At 38.9% G+C, this 22,320-nt stretch overlaps 1 protein-coding gene across 2 annotated transcripts in view; it reads right to left on the bottom strand.

Annotated features, from left to right (window-relative positions):
* Positions 1 to 8,116: 8,116 nt before the first annotated feature.
* The window catches only part of PTDSS1 (phosphatidylserine synthase 1), a 28,403-nt gene continuing 14,199 nt past the window's right edge, over positions 8,117 to 22,320 (bottom strand). Inside the window, exons 6-13 of one of the 2 annotated variants that reach the window (XM_063390613.1) lie at positions 21,329 to 21,480; positions 19,248 to 19,389; positions 18,182 to 18,294; positions 16,638 to 16,703; positions 13,699 to 13,798; positions 12,462 to 12,530; positions 11,870 to 11,939; positions 8,117 to 10,563 (exon numbers count right to left, since the gene is read on the bottom strand). In XM_063390613.1, the coding sequence (XP_063246683.1) occupies positions 10,454 to 10,563; positions 11,870 to 11,939; positions 12,462 to 12,530; positions 13,699 to 13,798; positions 16,638 to 16,703; positions 18,182 to 18,294; positions 19,248 to 19,389; positions 21,329 to 21,480 (822 nt within the window). In that variant the 3' untranslated portion in view covers positions 8,117 to 10,453. Of the gene's footprint in view, positions 10,567 to 11,869; positions 11,940 to 12,461; positions 12,531 to 13,698; positions 13,799 to 16,637; positions 16,704 to 18,181; positions 18,295 to 19,247; positions 19,390 to 21,328; positions 21,481 to 22,320 lie in introns of both variants that reach the window. The other variant, XM_063390607.1, reaches the window with a different exon arrangement.

Raw genomic sequence — 22,320 nt, forward strand, 5'->3', positions numbered from 1 at the left:
ACAACAAGGAGAACCTGAAATATCTTATGCATGTATGTTGGGGCAGTTAATTATCTAATTTCTGTTTTTCTTTCTTTGGTCCCTGCCTATCCACAGCACTACTTCATGCAATAATAAAATGTTTTCTAAATAAAGCTCCAAGCTCAAAGACCCCACTCTGGGTAAATTAACGGAAGTAAACAAGCAAGCAGCTAAGTGGAGCTAATTATATATCTGCCAGCAGCCTTGCCTTTAAGCACCTTACAGGTGAACATTTTAATTACTTAATGTGCTCTATTGTTCTTGAATTAGATATAAGAAAAATAACATTGATCCAATCCTTTTTTTTATTTTTACACACTGGAGTTGGAAGGTAAGTGGCTTTGTAAGGGGATTATGCATGCGTTAATCCTCTTTAGCTATGATAAAGTTCTCTGCTTCCTAGTGAGGTTGTTTAACCCTCTTCTAACAGCTGAAGGAAGCTGGAGAAGATGAGTTACAGCCTAGGAGAGTTGAAAGCAGAAAGAAAGAAATGTTTGTTTCTTATCTTTTGCCATGCTGAATATTGCTTATCAGACTATAGTAGGAATACAGTCTCAAATTTAGCAGGTTCTGTAAGAAAGCAGGTGAATGACATTCCAGCATAGAACCCTTAGTTTCCTTTTTTATGCTGTAATGGGCTCAGAGCATCAGCAGCATCCTAAAAGCACACCATCAGGAAGAGGGGCGACATGTAATTCCCATCTCATCAGGCAGAATTATCCATTGCTGAAGTGCAGTATTCCTGCATCTAGAGAACAGCATCATGCTGTGAGGACCAGTGGGGAAAAGAGATGCACGCCTCAAATTCGTGGAGCATTGGGAGCATGTACCTGAACTCATCCCCTGTAATTTGGGTGCTTGCAGAAGGTGATGCAATGTGAAGGCTGGTGTAGCTACACGCCTGCTGTCAGCAGGGAAGGTTCCTTTGGAGGTCACCTGCAACTCCACAGAACGATTAAGCCATCTACAACCTCCCTTGCTCTCTGAAGGTGCCGATAGAACATTCTTGACTGGCAAGGCAGCCTATGGGGACTCTGCACCTAATTAAGGCTCTTCTGTCAATTGTCTTAAGTGGAGATGAATCCAAGCATCCCACCCTGCTGCTGGGAGAGGATGACTGCTGCATGACAGAAAGTGACTTGGTTGCTGAAGGAGAAGAGTGAAAAGTCATTATTAGTTCATTGTACTGAACAGAGGCTGACCCAGACTACCACCAGGACACATCTGTCACCTGCTCAGTGCTGAAGCCTTGTGGGACCATATTAGGTGGAAGGAGAGAGATGAGCCAGGAACCCAGCTCAGCAACAAAGGCTTTATTTTAGTTCTTTTTTCTTTTTACTTTAAAATGGCAGTTATCCTCTTATGAAGTTCAAAAAGTAATTAGTCCTTAATGAAAGATCTCTGATGTGTCAAGGCAGAAGAGCATGGTTGATGAAAACAAATACCAGAGACTGACAGGTTCAAGAACAGTATTTAAAAAGCAGAAATTGAAACTTTTAAACCTGGTACAAACACTTGGGTCATCATCTCTAATTCTTGCTATAACAAAACAAGGAACACCCTAATGCAAAGATCAGCTCACTAGGCAATTACAATAAATGCAAAACCAAAACCAAGAGGGCCTTAAGGTCCTGGCATCAGTGGCAGGGCTTTATCACATTATCCACTCTTACAAATTACAGTTTTTTCATACAGAAAGGCATTGCATGCCTGGCAAAAAACCCACAGCAAACAGGTTTCTCTGGAGCTGTCCATCCAAGAACTGTACCCAGCCCTGCAGGTGGGGTCTCACCAGAGCAGAGCAGAGGGGCAGAATCCCCTCCCTTGTCCTGCTGCCCACACTGCTTTGGATGCAGCTCAGGACACATTTCTCTTTCTGGGTTGCAAGCCCACATTGCTGGGTCATGTCCAGTTTCTCATGCCCCAGAACCCCCAAGTCCTCCTCCACAGGTCTGCTCTCAATGAGTTCTTCCAGTTTGTATGCAAGATCTTCTACTTTGCTCTATGTGTGTTGATCCGCCTTTAGCAAACCCTAATTTTACATCAACAGCCAAGGTACTGGTCATGAAAAAGGTAGGTAAATTGAAGTAAGCCTGTGAAACAAAATGAAATGGAAGATCAGAATATAAGAATGGAGGGGGCATCACCTTGCTCCTGTTCCATCTTACATTACGTTTTCATTTTTAAGGACTAAGAGATGTGGATAACATTCATAGATTTACTACACAAGCCCTTTTTTAGAAATCCCATGGTAATTTCCAGGTAATAGCATGGAACCCAAAAGTCTGGGATTTTACTCTTCTCTTTGTCTTCAGCTTCCTGAGGAAATGTAGACAAGTGACTTACCCTTTGTCCCCATTTCTATTCTTCAACGTGAACATACTGGCCACTCCCCCCATCAAGTTTGCAATGACCTATGCATTGTTCCAAAGAAATTCTTCAACATGGAAGAGGTACAAGAAAAAAAACCTACAGCATGAAAGATCATTACTGGCAATCATGTTACCATCCCTGTGAGAAGCACTGGGACTGAATGAACAGTGTGTGCTGCCGAAACCCAAAGTCACCAAGTGGAACATTTCGCCCTGAGAGATATTTTGGGATGTTTAGAGAACATGTCACCAGGAAATTGCAATTCAGCTCTATCTGGTTTCCCCACCCCAACCTCTGTCCTGCTATTCCAGATGCATTTTAAATGTGGGCAAATGGAATGCATAGATGTGGACTTGGGAGCCAAATATGGCAAAGTCAGCAAAAGGGCAGAAATAATAGTATTTTAAAAGTTATATGCATCATTTTGCATCACCTACAACCCTTACAACACATAAATAAGAAAAAATGTAACCCTAAATGTCTCAGCTAATGTAATAAAAGGTCTTGGTTTTCTTCCAGGTTATTTATTTGATTAATGGAAAAATATGACTCTTAGCAATATTTTTCACTGTATTCTTTTTCCTCTCCATTAAGTACTAAAGTCAGGCTAGAACAAAAACCAATACAGGTTTACCTATATTAGTGGCTATGCAGAACCATATTGAGAAGAGTAACTGTTTACTCCTGCCTTAACTGTTAACTCCTGCAAGGAACGACGGCTGCAATTTTATCTTCCAGACCATATAAAAGTTAAATTACTTTTTTTCCCACCAGCTGTCTTAGCATTAATAGATAGAAGTCATAGTAATTGGTACAAGCTGGATGCCTTGTGGAGGTTTGTGACCAGAAGGATTTTCCAAATCTTTAGAAAAAAATGACACTTCAAGGAGAAATGGGAATTCTTTGCAGATGGTATGAAGTTCTGAATGCTTGCTGATAAATACTGCTGAGTCATCCAAAACTCTGAGCCACATAAACACATGAAGCAATAACAATCTGCACCCAGTGGCTTCTCTGTCCCAAAGAGATTGGCAGGGATGAGGGACAGGCTCACCTGAGCAAGGAGATAAACTCACAACTTCATGGCTACAGCCACAAACTCAAGGGTATGGGCAGCACTGGAGATCATGCCCTGGTTCAGCTGAGCTCCTGGGAACAAAAAAACCACACCATCTTTTCAAACAGCAGTCATCCTATCCCTCCCAGTGCCCTACACAAAGGCCAGTGGGAATAGGAAGAAAGCCATAAGAACCCTGCCCAGAGTTTCATCCCAAAGATCCTCAGAAGAAAGTAGTGCTCCCTTCAAATCTGGAAGGTACTCAGACAAGAAATTGGTAGTCTGTGTATGATGGAAACCAGAACAGAGGTCTATTGCTCTTGCTCTCCAAAGACTAGAGCTATCATTTAATGCTTTAAATAAAAGTCTTCTCAAAGCTACTAATTTGATTTTATTTTGCTTTGGTTATTCTCTAGCAAGTTTGACAACAGGGGCACTTTGGAGGACAAGTGTGCATGGCATTTGTAATTAAAGTCAACGGGAGCTAAGAAATCTTTAAAACTGAGCCTGAGTGGCTAAAGCCAGTAGCCCAAAATTAGAAGCAACATTTGAAAATCCAGGTCACATTCTTTGTGTGTGTTACAGCATCACCTAGGGGCTGCAACTGGGACTAATGCCTACTCCTCCTGGACCTTCCAGGGGTACAGACAGACTTGGATGCTTCCAAATGTTCAAGTGTGCTGTAGTCATTGTCACAGAATCTGTACTGAACCAGGTTCTGAGCATTTTGACGAGAAAGTTCATCTGGTAGATTTACATATACAAATGCACACAACTATTTTATGCATTGTTTTTTGACCAAGAACCACTAAAATACTGAACTGGAGGGCACAGCAGTTGTAGAACATACTTTGGATCACAGCCACAGGAATGCTGCTGCTGTAAATTCCCCTACTCTAAAAACATTAAATAAGCCATCCAGTTATTTCATGATCATCTGAAAACTGAGATCCTCAAAAACGATGAAAATTGAACCCATGTGTGTCCTTAGTATAGTCTGGCACTCACATTGTTGCTGATTATAGGAATTCAATGTTTATAATTTGCATTCTTTCCCACACTTGCCTTTTTTTGCTGCACTGAAGTAAAAACTCACTTCGTCTTACCATAATATAATTCAGACTGTTGAGGGCAAGACTGCTCCTTTGTGAGAAAAACAAAATCCAAGCATGAGAGACCAGTTCTTGCCTTTCACTGAGAAATGATGGAAACAGAAGAGGATATAGTCCAAATTAAAGACACAGGAAGGAGTTGGAAATAGAAATTGACACCCCAAATTTCCAAAATCTCTTGAGATAGTCATGACTTGGACTCAGAGTACAAAGAAACTTGATAGATTTTGCTGAGCAGCTGTCCAAAGTGAACAGAGAGGTCACAAACATACAACAGAAGACTTGTGAAGCATCTACTCTTTGTAATCTTCTTCAGATGGATAGCGTAATTGCAAAAGCAACAGCAGATGTAGAATCATCCAGAAACAAGCCAACCAACCAACGTTTCTTTCTCCAGACCCAAACTGGGTTCCTAAAGCCACCCTCATGGTTTATGCACACAGCTCTCACATACAGGCAGGTTTCTGGCTTCATTGGTACAATATAAAAATTGAAAAAGCCTGAAAGCCTACTTTTTATCTTCACACTGCCAGTGGTAAGCCCTGTGGCCCCAGCTGTGCTGACAGGTCTGAAAGGTGTATCACTTAGTCCAAAAAAAGCTGGAAGCAGCAGAGCCTGACTATCACCTGGCTTCAGGGGGGGCTCATACAAATGAGAGCAGCACACAGGAAGGCACCTGAGGTGCACCTGCAGCACTGACAGATGAGTGAGCAGGCACAAAGATAACAGACCATGTACCCTGCTGGGCATAAACCAGGAGTCTGGCTGTCCTTGGACTTTTCAGCCCACTGTATGAAGAGCTTATGATTTTCTAGTCCTACTTTCTTGAGTAATATGTAAGTGCCCAATTCCTGACCAGCTATACCAAAGCAAAAGTGAGCGACGTGGGCAGGATGTTTGTCCAAAACACATTTCCACTCAACTAGGAAACTGCACCTTTAGGGAATTACTTGAATTTGCTGAATTAGGACCAGGGCCTGCCACAGCTCCAGAGAACAGAACTGTGGTGTGGATAAGAAGGCAGAACACACCTGCAGACAAAGGGAGCCAGAGTACTGTAGGAATTATTTTGAGCATACAAGAAGTAAAACCAGCTCAGAAACCTCTGGTTAAACCTAATTGTGTGTTCCTTAGAGTGCTCCAGCATATACCAGAGGGAACAGGTGGCTCAGGAGAGCAACGCTTTGGCCCATGCATACATTTACAGGACACTGCTGAATGTGAGCACTCAGACACTAAAATAGGCACACCAACACGTCTTTCAATCACAAAGCTTTTGGCTCCAGCTTCTAGTCTGGGCCAAATCATATGATTTTAATAGTGTGCAAGTTGTGCCACAGTGTGACTGAGCACAAATGAAGACACTAGGCCCATCTGACACTGCTGATCAAGCTCCACCCTCAACAGCAATTACCAAGACATAAAACAAAGATTGATAGTTCAAATGTAGTAGAGCTCTATTCTTATAAAGGAGTGTATTTTTGAAGTGTTGTTTCTTAAAAAAAGTTTCTTCCACTTTTCCAATTTTTTCCCAGTATTTTTAATGCTTTAATGAAGAATAAAAAGATAAACACACTCCCCTCCCCTTCTCTAATGTAGTATGCAGCGTTCTGAGGTGGCTCCTATAAAATTTTTAATCAGGTATTTTCCCACCCTTCAGAAGAGGTTTAGAAACTGGACACTTGACTTTTAGGTGTTCTTCCCAGACTATGAACATGCTTAAGTCCTTGAGTTAGACTATCCCTAACTTTCCTACAACCTCAGAATGTATGGCCTCTCTGTAAACCAGAATTCAAAGTGGTAAGTCATGTTAAAGGAAAGCAAATCAGAAAGTCTCAGTATTCAATGTCTGTATGGAGAAGGAGCTGAAGAAGGAAAGGAAAGCTATGCTGCCTTACAAACTACACACCTGGCTCTGAAGAACAATCAACAGCTCACAACAGGTTTTAGGAATAACAGAACTAGAAACTGCTATTGTGGGAACCGTCAGCAGTGGAAGCCAAAGTAAAGTGTTTTAGACACCAGTGGCACCTTTATACTGGCTGTCTACTTGCTGACAGCCTGTCCTACAGTCCTGGAACAGGAGGCCTCCTTTCTTCCTTGAAGGTCTGTCATGAGACCATCTTGCAACTCAGCTCTCCCATCCAATAATAAAAAAACCCCAGAAAGAACAAGTAAGACAAGAACTTATCCTGTACGCTAGAAAAACTTCAGAAAGGATAATGTAACTGTTCTAGTTATCAGATCTGCTGCTCCAAAATAATAAATTACAGCAAAACCTCAGAGTGCACTGTAGGCTGCTCAGGAACAACTGCATTTGTCAAAATTCATTTACTTAGAATAAAACAGAATAGCTTCTAAAGGCAGTATGTCATCATTTCCCATGCCTTACAGGTACAGACAAACACACATACTGGTGACATGGGTCGATTTACTCAATTATTGCAAAATACAATACTTTGCAATCAGTACAGAGCAATTCATTTCAAAATTATTAAATATGTGGTAACATCTGTGTCCTCTTGTGATAATAAAGTAAAAAAAAAATAAAGTTTTAGCAGCTGGAACAAGTGATGATCTTCACAGAAGAGAACAAAAGAATTGGTCGAAACCATGCTCAAAATATTTAATTTGATGTGGTGTATGACGTATCCAGCAACCTTACAACTGGAATTCAGTGCTCAATACGAGCTCTGGTTCATTGTAGAGGTATACAATGAACCAGAGCTCGTGTGGAGCACTGAATTAAAACTCTCCATTTTTACTTAATCTAATACTTAAAGTTCTTGCCACTACTCTCTGCTTACACCATGCTGCCTCAAATTAGCCTCCCTTCAATGACTGACATTGATGGACAGCCTCTGGAGGGCCGATTCCAATCTCTCCATGGCAGCACGGGAGATCACTGGAGGACAGAGAAAGGAAAGAACATCAGAAGCAGGGATGTAGGAACGAGAGGCTGTGACAGAACAAGTAGCTAAAAACAGGATAGTGCATCCATGACTGTTACAAAACACTGTTCAAGCAGCAGAACTCACACATGGATGCTTGTTGCTAAACAGCTCAGTGATTTGTCATTATAGGTGTTACACACATACAGAATTCAGCAACAGTGCGGGAATTGAGAAAACTGAGATCACTAATTTTACAGCAGTGATCAAAAGCACCTTTCCAATGCCTTCCAGTGCAAACCTCACATCCAAAGTGATGGGCTGAAAATACAGTTGTCAGTCAGTGGAGAACTTGTGAGAACACATGTGAATACCAGCCAGAACTGCTGACAGAGGGGACAAAGTGTCATTTACCAAGCAGCACTTGAATAGTTTACTTAAGTTTCCCTTCTCCCTAGCCATCTCCCTTTTAAAGTAAGAAAAAACCCCAACAAACCCAAGCAAAAAAACCAAAAAACCAAAAAAACCCAGAAAAATCTCAAAAAACCAAGAACCAAACCTCCAAAACAAACAAAACAAACAAATTAAAACAATCCAACACCCTTCCAACCCCCCCGCAAACCAAACACCACACAACAACCAAAAAAACCCAAACACAGAAGTTTAAAGTAAAAAGACTTAATTGGAAATAATTTAAATGTGTTGTCAAACAACATTTCTTCAAGACCAAGTTGTTGTAATAGTACACAGAAGTCAGCTTCCAACAAGATGACATTTCAATATTTCTCTTTCCAATATTTTTAGGGTGCAGTTCAGCAATGCGAGCACCAGGTCTGCATTTACAAAACGTGTGCTTGTCCCCACAGGCAGGTAGATGTTGTACTTCAGTATCTGTTTACACATGTAAGCTCTGTATACATAGTTAAAGTGTATACCACTTGCAAGTACAAAACAGGCTCTCACATTGGAAAACCATAGTACTTAAAATACCTAAACCATTAGATTTCAAACCTCTTACTTTGGTATTGAATCAATAGAAAATTTACAATGCCACTCTTCAGTCTTACACAGACTGAGTTTTTAACCAAGGAAATAAAAGAAGTACCAAGTCTCAGTATCCAAAGAAATCTACAAATACATTCATCAATGTGTAGTACACTACAAATACAAAGGCAATATATGGAATCGCTACAGTATGAATGAAAACCAAGTAGTTGTAGGAGAGCCTGGAAGTCTTCCTAACATATTTTTTCATGTTACAATAAATGTCACTGCAGCAATGATGATATAGCAGCTTCTACCACATTACTTTCAAAGTTGTACACTCCATGTTTGATTGAAAAGCAGGGTAGGAAATTAAAGGCCTCTGAGGAGCTCAGCAGCAACACTTAAGTGCATTGAAAACACTGATAATCTGTGGCACATAGGAATTGATGGATTACACAGCATACTTTCTTCTATTTACAGTATCATACACTTGTATAAAGTCTCTGCTGCATTTTTTCTTTAGTACCTAGCCTGTGGCAAATCACAGTAACATCAGTCAAAGAAAAAGGAAATCCCATTTTCTTATAAAGACTAAGTAACTAATGGGCATTACTTATCCTTGCTTAAGCTACCTACCCCTCTGAATGCCTTGAATACCAAAATTTAATTGGCACTAAAACATTTTGACAACTTAACACAGAAACTGATTGCTCATGATTTCTTACCTCTTGACTTAATTAATTATTACATTCACTGCTGGAGAATTATCCACTTTGCTAGATGTCACAATTAATATATTAAAAAACCCCAAAAGAACACCCAGAAAAAAAGTAAACCACTCCTCTCTCAAAAAAAAAACCAAAAAAAATCAAAACAACCAAACCTGCAAGAGTGACTTTGCTGTTGAGTATCTGATGCACAATAGGAAACACACAGCAATGGGGTCTATCACAGTGACATCGTGCTGCCTCTCAGACACCAAAGACCACAGCAAGTCTTCACAAATAATTATGTTTATGGAGATAGTAAGAAACTTCAGCAAAAAACTGCCCTATCACCAAGCTCAGTAGGGCATCTGAGCCTTCAAAGCAGTTTCTGATATCATCTGAAAATAGGATTTCTGGGTCCAGCTAGAATGGAAGCAAATAGAAGGAAGTACAAAGAAACATTGTACACAATGTGGCACAGATGAAAAAAAACACAAATTTACACTTGAAAATGCAAAACATACCACAATAGAGGAGGAAAAACAATGAAATAACATGACCTCTGTCACTGAGGATAGACAGCACGGCCCTCTATTATTAAGCAGATTTTTATATATATATTTTAAAAACTTCAAAAAAATCAAAAATGTATGACTCAAGCAGGAGGACAATGTAAAACAAAAAAACCTCTGTGTTTGAAGATCAAGTTCACATGCTTTACAAGAAACCTGGACCCATTTCTTTCCTAGTAAAACCCTGACTTAAGGCCTAGAGAACCTTTAAACAAAAGGCAAGCAATATGAAATTTTAAATACTAACAGTTGCATGGCAAAGTTTTGTTGTGAGAGTGAGAAAGAAGGGCAGAGTAGTCAAAAGGGTTGCATACTCTTCTAGAAAACAACACAATAAACCAAACAAAAAAAATCCAATCAACTATGCCAACTGACTATCAGTTTACAAACCTTTGGGTTTAAGGCCTCAACTGAGATATTAAAAATGAGCTTGCAACACCTGAACACAAAACAAGGAGTACCTGCTATGATAAAATAACATTTTTTCCAGTATACCCTTCATGAACTTTTGGTGCCACATGCTGAAGAAACTAGATTTACATCAGTGAATGGCAAGTGTCATCAGGCAACGGTCTGCAGTACACTGGTGGCTTCATCTTCATCATCTTTCTCTTCAACACCTCCTTTTTTAAACTTTAATTAAAAAATGGATCTTCCATTTGGTAATTCAGAGCCAGGTCTGATCTTCTTTGTCACTTCTGGTCAAACTGTAGGATGTCTTTAGACACCATTCTTATTTCTTGCCAATTCCATTTGATACTTTTGATTTGGAATGTCGATTCCTCCTTCTAGATGAATGGCTTTCACTATTAACTGAATGTTTTGGTGGACTATTGTCAGCACCTGCTGAGAAATAAATATTTATTTAATACATACACATATTTATATAGTTGACATTGTCAAGCTCATCTGAAATGCAATAAGGCTTTTTAGAGCTACAGTGTTTACAGTATGGATTATTTCAGGCTAACACAAACTGGTTGATACTTGTACTCCATCTAGTGGCCTATTTATTTTAAAGCAATTCTTGAGATTCCTGTAAAATTCTTTCCCACCCTCCAAAAAATCAGATGTTTGCTAGCAGAGTACAGTGGCGAAACATCTTCCATTTTAAACATATCAATAATTAAATCTCCCCATTTTTCTTAGTGGTAGGTAGTACTATCAGAAATTAAAATTCGTGCAAGCAAAGTCTTTTACGAATCTTTTAAGAGTACATTTCTAGATTTCAGTCTTTCAAATGACAGAATATGTTTTATTCGAGAAAAAATGGGAGACAGTGGGCACCAAAACAAGAAATCAAGAACAAAATGTGAAAGGAGCTGAAGCCTCTAATTAATGAAGTAACAGGAAGTTATGAAGAAAGGATTTTTTTGATCAGATTTCTCCAGCATGCATAAATGGGAAAAACATTCTGAGTGAAAATCATTTTTCTCCAAAATATAAAAGTCTGCAAATTTACTAAACTGAGAATAAACATCCAGAAAAATCATGTATGAAAAATAAAGACAATCTGCTTGTAGGTGCTTTTCAAGCATATGATACATAGGAAATATTTTTAATTTTACAAATACTTGGAACATAAACTCTGACAGATAACTTCCAGGTGTGACTATTTGATATTTGTTCAATAAGCAAGACCAAAAAGCCAATGGACGAGGCAGATAACTGACCTCTAGTGTAGGGAAACCAAGTCAGAAAGAAGCTGCCTTTGCTTACTGCAGAGAAAACTGCTTATGATCATCAGCACTGAACTGACAAGGCAAGTGTTAGTAAACACAAGCTCCAGGGTACATTGCTGACAATTTCTTAACAAGCAGAAATAAAAGTACAGCAAATCAAACATGCAATGTTCAGAGAGAAAACCTGTTCACAACAGTTATGAAATGCATAATGCCCTACACCTACAGTATCAGCCTGGACAGCAGAAAAAAATCAGTTGACACATTAAAAAAATAAATACATTTCCAAGAATCAGAGTTTAAAAGAGAATAAAGAAAAATAGCTTTGCAGATGATTTGTCTGCATTGGTCCTGCAGGGATGTTAAAACAAGTCCAGCTGAAACTAGGTAAGTTTCTCAAGCCTCATTTTCTAGCACTGAGCCTTAATGATACCATTTCTGGAATACAGCTACAGAAGTACCAATACCTCTGCTGAATTTAGAATGAAGCCAGGAAGCATCTGGACTGTATGGACTGTCTTCACTTTCTGATAAGGTCTGCAAAAACAAGGACACATGTCATTGGGATGTTGGTGGTCCCTCTTATCAGTACTCCTCCCATTTGCAACTGGACTTATAAACTGTGGCAGAAGTCCTCACAAAACATTCAGACATCGCTTCAGACTTTTCCCTTCCCAGTTAGAGGGCACCACATAGATGGTACAGTAAGAACTCACCATTTGCCACATGATCTGTTGTGTAACCAAGTATTCTTAATATTCCCCAAGCATTCCACCTGTACAATGGGAACATTAGCTAACCATTCATCCTTGGACGCTTTGCTAAAATTACGGCCTCATTTTGAGTAACTGAGGACAGCATTCTTTAGAAACCACAGTGAAATTTGGGATCTGTCCAAGGCCTGCTGAATTCAGAGTTCTTTCTATTGACTTCAGTCACACTCTACACCATCCCCCCTTATCCCCATTTATGCTAACTCTGGTAAAGAATTCTAATATCTAGGAGCTTTGGAGTCTTAACTCTTAACCCCAACAAGCCAGGTCTCTTTTATATAAGTACCTTTTCTCGGTGGCCGTAGTACTCTGCGTACCAAACCATTCCATATAAACACAGGAAAGTTGTAAAGGCCTAAACAAGGGAGGAGAAGAAAAAGAACAACAACAAATCTGTAAAACTTTTTCCAAATTCCTGGCTGATTCAAGGTTTCAGAGTCCTTGGAGATGTCACATTTAAACTTTCATGCTCTGTTTCTCCACGCATCTTTTGTCAGGATGAGTAAGACTCGTGCATCAACTTCAAGCTACCCACAGTCTGCCAACATGGGGTATGCAGAACAATTCTCAATGGGAGCAGGAAAATACATCCAGATCACCCACAGGAAACACTGCCAGGCCAGTAGGATTTCTGTCCATACTCTGTACAGTCATCACACAAAGGCATTTGGTAGGCACTTGTATACTTGCAGGTATATTATCAGGAACCACCAGTCTGTGAGAAAACCAAATTCTCCTTCTCCCTGCCCCATGCCTCAGGCTAGGTACATACTTGGTTTCATGGTACTCTGATCTGAGAAACAATTCAATACTTTCCTCCTCTGAAGTATCAGGAATAAAATCACCATACTAAATAAGAGAACATAAATTCTGACTCCCCATCACCTGTTCAAACTGTGTTACCAATTAGAAGGGAGAAGTATTTATCTGCCAGGCCATTATAAATGCCTTATTTTTCACTGACCATGAAAAACGTGTTTGGCATCAGAGTCAAGTCTGGCAAGACAAACGTCCATTTACTGTTATAAAATGGGCATTTCATGCTGCATTTACAGTAATCACACTGAAGTACAGAAAGTTACAGGCTTAGTGAGAATGATTTGCTTGATAAATGAGGGTTGTTTATGTAGTTGTAAGACTTCAGTGTGGCACAACATGCATTGCTTATTAACACTATCCATTAACTCCTGTTCATTTCCAGCAGGCACTACAGCAAGCTCCACCAAAGCTAGGATCAATCGAACCGACATCATCTCTCATAAAGATAAAGCATCCTATAACTACTGTTTGTTTCATTGTTAATCACCAGTAATCTGCTATGTCAAGAAATGAGAAGTTATTCTAGTCCCTTCAAAGTGAGTTCTAAGCAATCTGGCATTTGTTTTTACTAGGACATGCATAAAGCTCTTTACCAGCATTGCCCCACAATGATCCCCTGCTGCCAGTGTTCCAGAGAGGAAGCTATTTAGATGCTTTCAATGCTTTTGTCATGCTTTATGTTTCACATGAGAAATCTCACTTACCACACAGAGAAGCCAAAACACAACATACAGTATTTGTGTTTTGGAAAAAAGATCTTGTCCAAACTTTATGCACACAATAGCTTCGAGGAAGGCAATTACCCTGTGGGTAAACGAAAGCAGGGGGGAGAGTGAATAAAAACACGAAGTATTTAACTCACATGTTCACAACTCAGACCCGAGACTGTCAACTCTAAACAAGCACTACCCTCTAGTGAGCCCACATTTCCCTGACACCATTAACTGAAATCCTTTGGCAAATATCTTTTTCTTTCTATACTTTTCTCAGCATAAATAGCACACAAAAAGTTATTGACTGGCACTTCACGTTCCATGAGGCTCCAGGGAATAAGGAGCGTGTGCCAATAGCAGAGAATCTTCAGTTGTGCCTACCACTGTGCTTCAGCTCTCACCACATATAGATTTCTTTTCCATGCTGAACACCCAACAGACTCCCTTGATGGATGAACTAGAACTGTGCTTTGTTCATTTCTCTACTAGATGTAAATGTACTACAATTCTAAATTGTCTAGTTTGTTTGCTTCACATGTATTTCCCATATTTTCACATATGAGAAAATGTATATGAAACATTTCAAATTGTCTGAGAATCCATGCATTTGCTCTGGTTTATCTGTAAACTCAGGTCCACACAACAACCTCAGAGGATTTGGGGAGAAATGTGAGAGGAAAAATGCAGTTTTTACTTTCCTCTCTGACCTTAAAAGAGTCAAAAAAAGTATCTCCATCTCTCTCCCTGCTACCAGGCATTTACATCTTTTCAGATTCAAAGCTATGAAGGCTTGTCCTCCACTTGGTTATGAATCCAAAGTTTCTGTTGTCTGCCATGGAAATAAATACAGTTTGTATAGATCCTGAAGAGAAAATTACATATGTTTAACCATATAAGTGTAGAAGTGACATTAAAAACCTGCATAAAAGTGTAGAAAACAGACTCATCTCAATCTGAAGCAAATCATGAAAAACACTATTAAATTTAAAGTGTAATACTTAGCTTGTTCACTAGAGACCTTAAGGTTGTACATCTGACCAATGCATGAAAACTCCCCACCTTTGTGCAGACACACTTAACATCAGGTGAAGTATTCCATTCTCCCAAGCTTGACACTGCAGGACACATTCCCTACCAGCACTCTCCATAACCAGTTAAAAAAATGGCACTACTGCCTTTCAGAGAAGACCCAATTTCCCCCAATAAGAGGAAAGAAAATGTATGCTTGACTAAACCACTGGTATTGCAGAGATGGTCCTGGTGCAAGTAATAAATTACAGCTTTCCCTGTACTGTTTAATGACTTCCAGCATGATGAGTGGGGCCAAAACTTAAAACTGTGCAGTAACGTCCAACTGACCAATATACAAATCAATGAGATGCATATTAGCAAAAAATTGAGAGCAGTATTACTCTCTGGGGTCACTAATTATTTCTTTTCTTGGTTTTATATTATTCTTACTGATCCAGTTGCAGAGTAAAAAATCATGAAACCAAACTACAGGAATGGGAAGGGCAAGACCACTATCAGGAAACAAGCACAGGGTTATGATATACTCAAAGGTATAAACAAAACAATAGACTGTTTTCAATAAGGACTCAAAAATACAGCTGTTTGCTCTGAATTTATACATTCTTTCTATTATTCCTGTCAAGGATACTTGGTTTAAGCACATTTTACAATAAGACAGCTATTACAGTCGATGAAGTGGTAAATCAAGAGAAAGAAGGATGCTAACAGTGAAAGGTGTTAGTGTGCTACTGAACGGGGATGAGAGCATTCCACAGAACTAAATATAGTAAGTTCTCATGTAAGCAAAATGATCTTGTAACATCCTAACAGACATTCCTTTTTTAAAGGCTTAATCTTCATGAAAATAGTGCATTTTCAGCAGGACTGTTGCATTGGCTTTGTTCATGCTTTACTTTGCTTACTAAACATCTATCAAGAGTTGCAATAGTTATGTTAAGTTGAAAAGAAACAGCTTCATACTAATGAAAGGCACTAATTTTAATTCTACCCACAGTTAGATTGCTTAAAATTCCATTTGTGCCTTTAGAAATGCTTTGGTTATCACAGATATGAATGTTACATATACTTATATATACTTGTTTTATTTGCTCTAGAAATTACATTCTAGACAGTTAAATTACTGGAAGATTTCCTGTTTTTCCGCAATCAACAGGAACTCCTAGTGATGCTCTGGTTTTTCTAGCAGATCACAGGAGTAAGCAGCATGAAGGAGAATACTTATTCCATACACATTTCCCACTATTAGATCAGACTGTGGGTGAATGTTCTATTGCAGTTCTTGTTAAGCAAACCTACAGACATATTTAGGTATCTATTTATTGACACTAACGTGGCATTAATGTGTTCAGTGAGGGCTTTGGACCAAGGATAATGGTCTGTAATCCTTAACAATTTTTCAGAAGCAACCATGCAAACCTTTCATTTAAAGGTATCCTATAAGAGAAAAAGATTGCAGCCAAGGTCACCATGGCTCATAGTACACTCATAGAAATACTGGATAACCATGGCTTGTTTCACTGTCTTTTGCTCTGATGCTGCTAACAGCAGCAATGTCCACCCTGCCAGCCAGGGAAACATTACTCTCACGACCATCAAGCAAAGGCAAGCTGTGGACGCAAAAGCTTTGTCCTTCTCACCTCACTGAGAATATGGGCAGAAAGGTCAATGGTACTTCGAAGGAGCCTAGCTCTATCCAGTAGTTCCTAGTTCTTCCTTCTGTTGTCCTTACTCATTCCATCACTTCCCATGTTCTACCTCCAAATTCAGAATTTCCTTTCCTCTGAATTTGCAAAACCAAAATAAGACAAGGACTGGCTTCATGGGAACCACCTGTTCCTATGCTGGACCCATCCTTAACACTTGTCCAAGTGCTTCAGGAATGCAGCAAGAACACTTACCCGAACACCCAGCACTGAGTTCCCACCCTCTTGCACTGTGTATCTGTGAGGTAAGCATAGTATTGCCTGAGAAGGGAAAGAATAAAATTCTTCAGTGAAGCTGAAGGTCCCCAGAATGTTTACATTTAGAAAAAAACCTTTGTGTTACAGATGTATCTACAGTGAAAATGAAGTGCTGATGGTTAAATTAACATGAAATGAATTCTGGATGTCTACCAGATGGCTTCAATTCTAGAAGGACAGATTACCACATATATCAAATAGCTTGAGACAACACAGAAAACAATCCTGAGAGCAACGACTGGGAAAGCACCCAAACTAGTAGGCTAGCAACATTTGTCTCCTGCCTCTCCACTGAGCCTCCAATTCTTATAGGCAAACTGCAACAGTTTCAAAAGAATTAGAGAATCCCTCATTTTTCCCCAGAGTTTGTCTTTTATTTATTAATAACTGCATTTTCTTGAGAAATGTGGGTCTGAATCTTGAAAGAATATGGCTATTCCATATCCTGTTTGAATGGTCTAACCACTGGCATATTTTCCTCCCAAGAACACTAGAATTTTTCACTATTTTGAAAACAGAATGGAGACCATTCTGCTCTGCTCTCTATGCTCCAGAAACTTAAGAGTTTAGAGAGGAGAATTCCAAAGAAGTGAAATCAAAGTTCTTGTTCTCAGTTTCTGATTTCCACTGACAGCTGGGGAAAACAAGTGTTCTTAGTCCAACAATATGAGGACTGCTAAAGAATAAAGACTTCTACAGGTGTGCAAGTTCTATAAAGTAAAGTAAATAACCTTACAAATTCACTTATACAAGAGCTCACAGGGTGTTTAGTGTGATTTAATTAATAGTGTGAAATCACTGCACACAACTTGATACAGTATTTGAGGAATAAACCAAATCATGGCTGCCATTGAACTGTCCAAGGTAACATCACTTTGGACACGAACAGGGAATTCTCTGCTTCTAACTTCAGATCTGTGTGCATTCTGTCTACCTCCAACTATGTAATGGGGAAAAAAAGAAAATTAAGGGACTTTGCTAACAAGCTAAAATTGCATGCATGACCCAAAGCAGATTTGTGTTCCTACAGAGCTGTTAATGCTCCGTATTACTGTTCTGTTCTCACAATAAGCTACAGCTCAACCACAACAAGGAGCTGTTAGAAAAACCAACAGCTCTATTTTTCCTCATCTACACTTTTGGGAGCACCTGACTTATTAACTTGAATACTTTCACATGCAGTCCTCAAGGATAACATATGCTAACTCACAAAACAGGGAGATGCTACACAAACAGGAGAAGGAGCAGACTGGCTCTGCATCCCTATGGCAACACAGCTGTTTATGTACATTTTACCTCATTAGTTTATTTGTCAGGAAATACATTTTATTGACAAGAGACAATTGTTTTGCATTTCATGGTGGCAAAAGCATACATTTTGTGAAATGTGCCACACTTATTTACAAACTAAATGCGGTTCTTGGATGCTTAGAAGTTAAGCTACTTTAAACTGAAAAAAACCACAAAACCAAAAGGATTACCTTACAGTGGGTGCTGTAATGATTCCTATGAAGAGAATTCTCCCCCAGCTTAAAGGGTGGCTTGCTTGGAACACAAAGATATGTTTCAAAAAGAATGTGTTCAACTCAGTTAGCTAGATTAAAAAAAAAGCTAGTTAATAGTATTCCACTTAGATAACTCCTAATGAGTTAGTACAGAAAATGTGCAAAAATTAATATGGAAACTAAAACATCAAAAGAAATCTATGTTCTACTACAGCCCTGGTAAGACTGACCATTGAAAGAGGAATTCCTGATTTTGCTAGGACAAGCAAGTAATATATAAGTAAAACAAAGAATTCTCCCCTAGAAACCTCTATGAAAGTATTTGCTCTCTTTCCCAAAACGCATTAAGGGACCAAACACTAATTTACACTGCAGAGGTCTTCTGATAACTTGCATATTAGGATATGCAGGTACAAATGACCAAGGCAATTTTGGGAGAGAAGCAGAAGAGACCATATATTAAAAAAAACCCCAAACCTCAAACAACTATATCAAATATTTATGGTTTTCCTTTAAAATACTAAATTAAGAAATTTAAAACAAATTCACAAAAGTTTTAGTTTTAAGTTTTTAAAGCATTTTTGATACATTAGAGAGTCTTGCTGGATCAATTACAGTATTCTGAGTATCACTAATCCATTCAGCAGTCAGTGGGAAAGGAAAAAATCCAAAAAAACCCAAACCAAAACAAATACTCCCCACACAAACTAAACAACCCCCTGCCACATCAGCACAACAAAACCAAAATAAATTAACATTCCATCACCCAAACCCCACCGTCTCAGAGTTTTTAAATCTATGTCAATTGCAAAACTCCAATATAACAACCTGTAACATTTGGCTTTTCCACAGATCATGTAATTACGGTCCTGAACTATCACATAACTCCTGTGAAAGTGCCCTGTCCAATTCTGCATTATCAATTAATTTAACTGTGTATTTCAATAACAGACATACATTCCATCAGAATATTTTTAGTCCAACATAGCCAACAAGTAACTGAGCAGATGGCAGCTTTGATTTCACAGAATTTATTTCTTACCTGCCAAATAATCATGAAAAGGTACACTCCAGCCACTCTCTGAAATGAAGACTTTGGATCAAACCAGCGGACGTAGGTCCAGCTGGCCGGGGTGAACTGTAATACAGCTCTTTTGATTTTCCCTGTGGTTGTGTGAATGTCCCTGGAAAAAAATAATGGCTGGAGTAAATACAAGGAATATACCAGAAGGAAAAAGCAAAAAAGCAACAGCTCTATTACTGATGTTTCTGAGGAGCAATGACATTTCTTTGATCAACAGCAGAGATCTTCTCAGACCCAACTATGTACCAAGCAAGGGGGAATTCAGAAAAATAATCTATTAAGCATTTCATTCAGGGTGCATATTCTGCTAAAGAAGTCCAGCCTTCTCTATCCTCAGTCAATAACTCAGTAACTAACTACAAAAAACATTTATCATTCTCTTCACAAAGAAATGGGGACAGCAACCCTGCAACTTCCTTGGAAAATCTAGAGGTTATTTCTTCCTAGTCTATGTTGCCACTGCTCTAACTCCAAACACTCCTTGTTCTAGAGCTCCCTGACATTAATCCTTCAAGAATCTGTCAGACTCATTATTCATTATTTGTATAAAGGGCTAGCTCCACAGGTTTAATAATGTTACACCTCCAGCACAGATAAGCCCTGCTGTTCTGATATCAGATGCATGTGGACCTCCTGGAGAGGTGTGATAGCACTGTTAAAAGCTAGAAAGCATTTAAAATCCATTTTGAAAGGGGATTTTAATGCACGCTCATCTGACATGTATTACTGATTCTTGCTCTTGCGAATATTAATTCAGATGAACAACAGCATCCAAAGGACACAGAATATAAGAAAAACTCAGAGCTTCCTTTCCTGAAGAAGACTAGCAGGACTAGAAGATAGTTTTCACCCTGTTATTTCTCTGGCCCTTCTGGACCAAAAAAAAAAGAATCAAAAAACCCCTCAGATTTGATATTTCCAATATTTATGTTCTTCTAGGCTGGAGAGAGCTTAGGTAAGGGAGAATCTTCTAAACTTTAAGATCTGTATTTATTAAATGAAAAAAAAAAGAACAAGAAATTAAAAGGGCGCAAGCAAAAGCATTTAGTTTTTGCAGCACCTTCATGTTAAAAGTCACCAAAATCTATTCAGGCATTTAAAAGAACATGAGGAAAAATTATCCCACAAAGACAGTAAAGACTAGTTGTGCCATGGTCTGCTGTTTAAACTTTCAGTGAACTCTCTAAAAACAGAAGGACCATCAACTCTGAAAGAAATGCATGAAAACTGAATTCAGACTAAAGGCTGGATTGTTCTTAGAGTAATTAACAAATCTGTGAGTAAAAAAAGAAAGCAGTACAGAAATTCACACAAGGTACAGATCTGGAAGTCAGTTGAGATCTGAGTTCCTTTTCCATCTCTCAATGTAATTCACTGTACTTGACCCTGTTTCATCCACACCTATTTAATCTGCACCATTGTGCAGACAACCATGCTTGCTACTAGCTAGCAGGGAAGAAGGCAAGAGAGGGGCAAAAAACTATGGAAGAAACCACACCTGGACAGCTAGGAACTGACACTTACTAGGCCATAAGCTGTAGCCCTTTTGCACAACAAATGCCTCTTTATTTTACAATTACTCCACTTATTTTAGAAGGTCAGCAATGAGGCAAGGCAATTCACAGCACAGGTACCATCAGCCCCATGTCCCTACTGCAGTTACAACTAGTGCTGACAGATTGCCACACTAATGCATCACCAAGGTGAGCCCAAATCTAGTTTAAAAATGCATGATGAGAAAACCATCACCATTTGTTTTGCTCCCTGACTTCCTTAAAGTTTTATGTATACAACATAAACTGAAAATGCAAATAGCTTTACTATTTTGTATTGTCCATTGGCATCAATGCTTGTAACTTAAAATTGCAAAAGAAAATCATGTATACAGTCACATTTACAAACACATGTTGTACAGGAACATTACTACGACATTGATATTTAACATTTAAAATGAAATTACAGCACTGTTGGCACAGGCAGATTCCATGCTAATTTTATACACGCAAAACAATGTTTATCAAGCTTTAATTTAGACCTACTTGAAGCTTGCCCAGTGATAGGTCCTCATCTCCAAGAAACGACAAACTACCATGCCCAACCAGATGCCACCCCCGTTACAAAGCAGGATGTCCAAAATGACTTGATCCCACCAGCATTCAGCAAAATTAGGCAGAAGGTGCATGAAGAAGAGCTATAGAATACAGCAAAAAGATTCTGGGTGAGGAACAGCACAGAATTAATATAAATTCACTTTTAAAGTACACATTCAAAAATCAGGTTTTCAGTACATAGCATACTTCAAGGGCATGAGCCACAGCCACTGAAATTTGACGGACATCCTTCCATTAACTTCAGAAAGCCTTGAACAGAACCACACAAGGCATCAGAAGTTTCCTGCTCACTGTTTCCTGTTGAGACTATGCTGTATATGAGGATATCATGCAGCTCTTGGCCTCTCAGAGATGATACACAATATGGTAATAGAAATGTATAAAACAAGCAGAACTACTGTGTTTCTTGGAGGAAATAAGGTGGTTTGTGCTTAAAAAAAAATTAGGAGAATCTTTGTTTCATTTTTGCTAAATAGTTTCAAGTAGTATGTTTTCTAAACCAGCAACAAGATGCACCAAGTAAAAGGGATGCATTTGTAACAGCTGTCAGAACTAAAGCATGATGGTGTTCACAATGTAAGACTTCTCTATTTCAAAACTCTGTTTTCAGGAAATGTAGTGACTGTAAAAAACTTGAGAGTTCAACCACATTTCAGCAAGCTTTGCTGCTGTACTTAATACAGAATGGCTCAAGAACTTAAGAGAACATTCCACTCTACTGATGCAGTGAGGGGAACAACTGCCCAGAGTTAAGGCAAGATATAAACATATTTTACCAAGAGCTGGAAACAGATTCACTGCCTCTCTCTCTTTCTCCTTTAACAAAAATAATTTTATTCTCTTATTCTATGAGAATCTGAAAAATAGACTGGAAACGTTACCTATGGACAGGAAATTAAGACAGCCATGTGTTAAGCAGT

This window comes from Prinia subflava, chromosome 1 (assembly GCF_021018805.1).
Source record: "Prinia subflava isolate CZ2003 ecotype Zambia chromosome 1, Cam_Psub_1.2, whole genome shotgun sequence".
Lineage (NCBI taxonomy): Eukaryota > Metazoa > Chordata > Aves > Passeriformes > Cisticolidae > Prinia > Prinia subflava.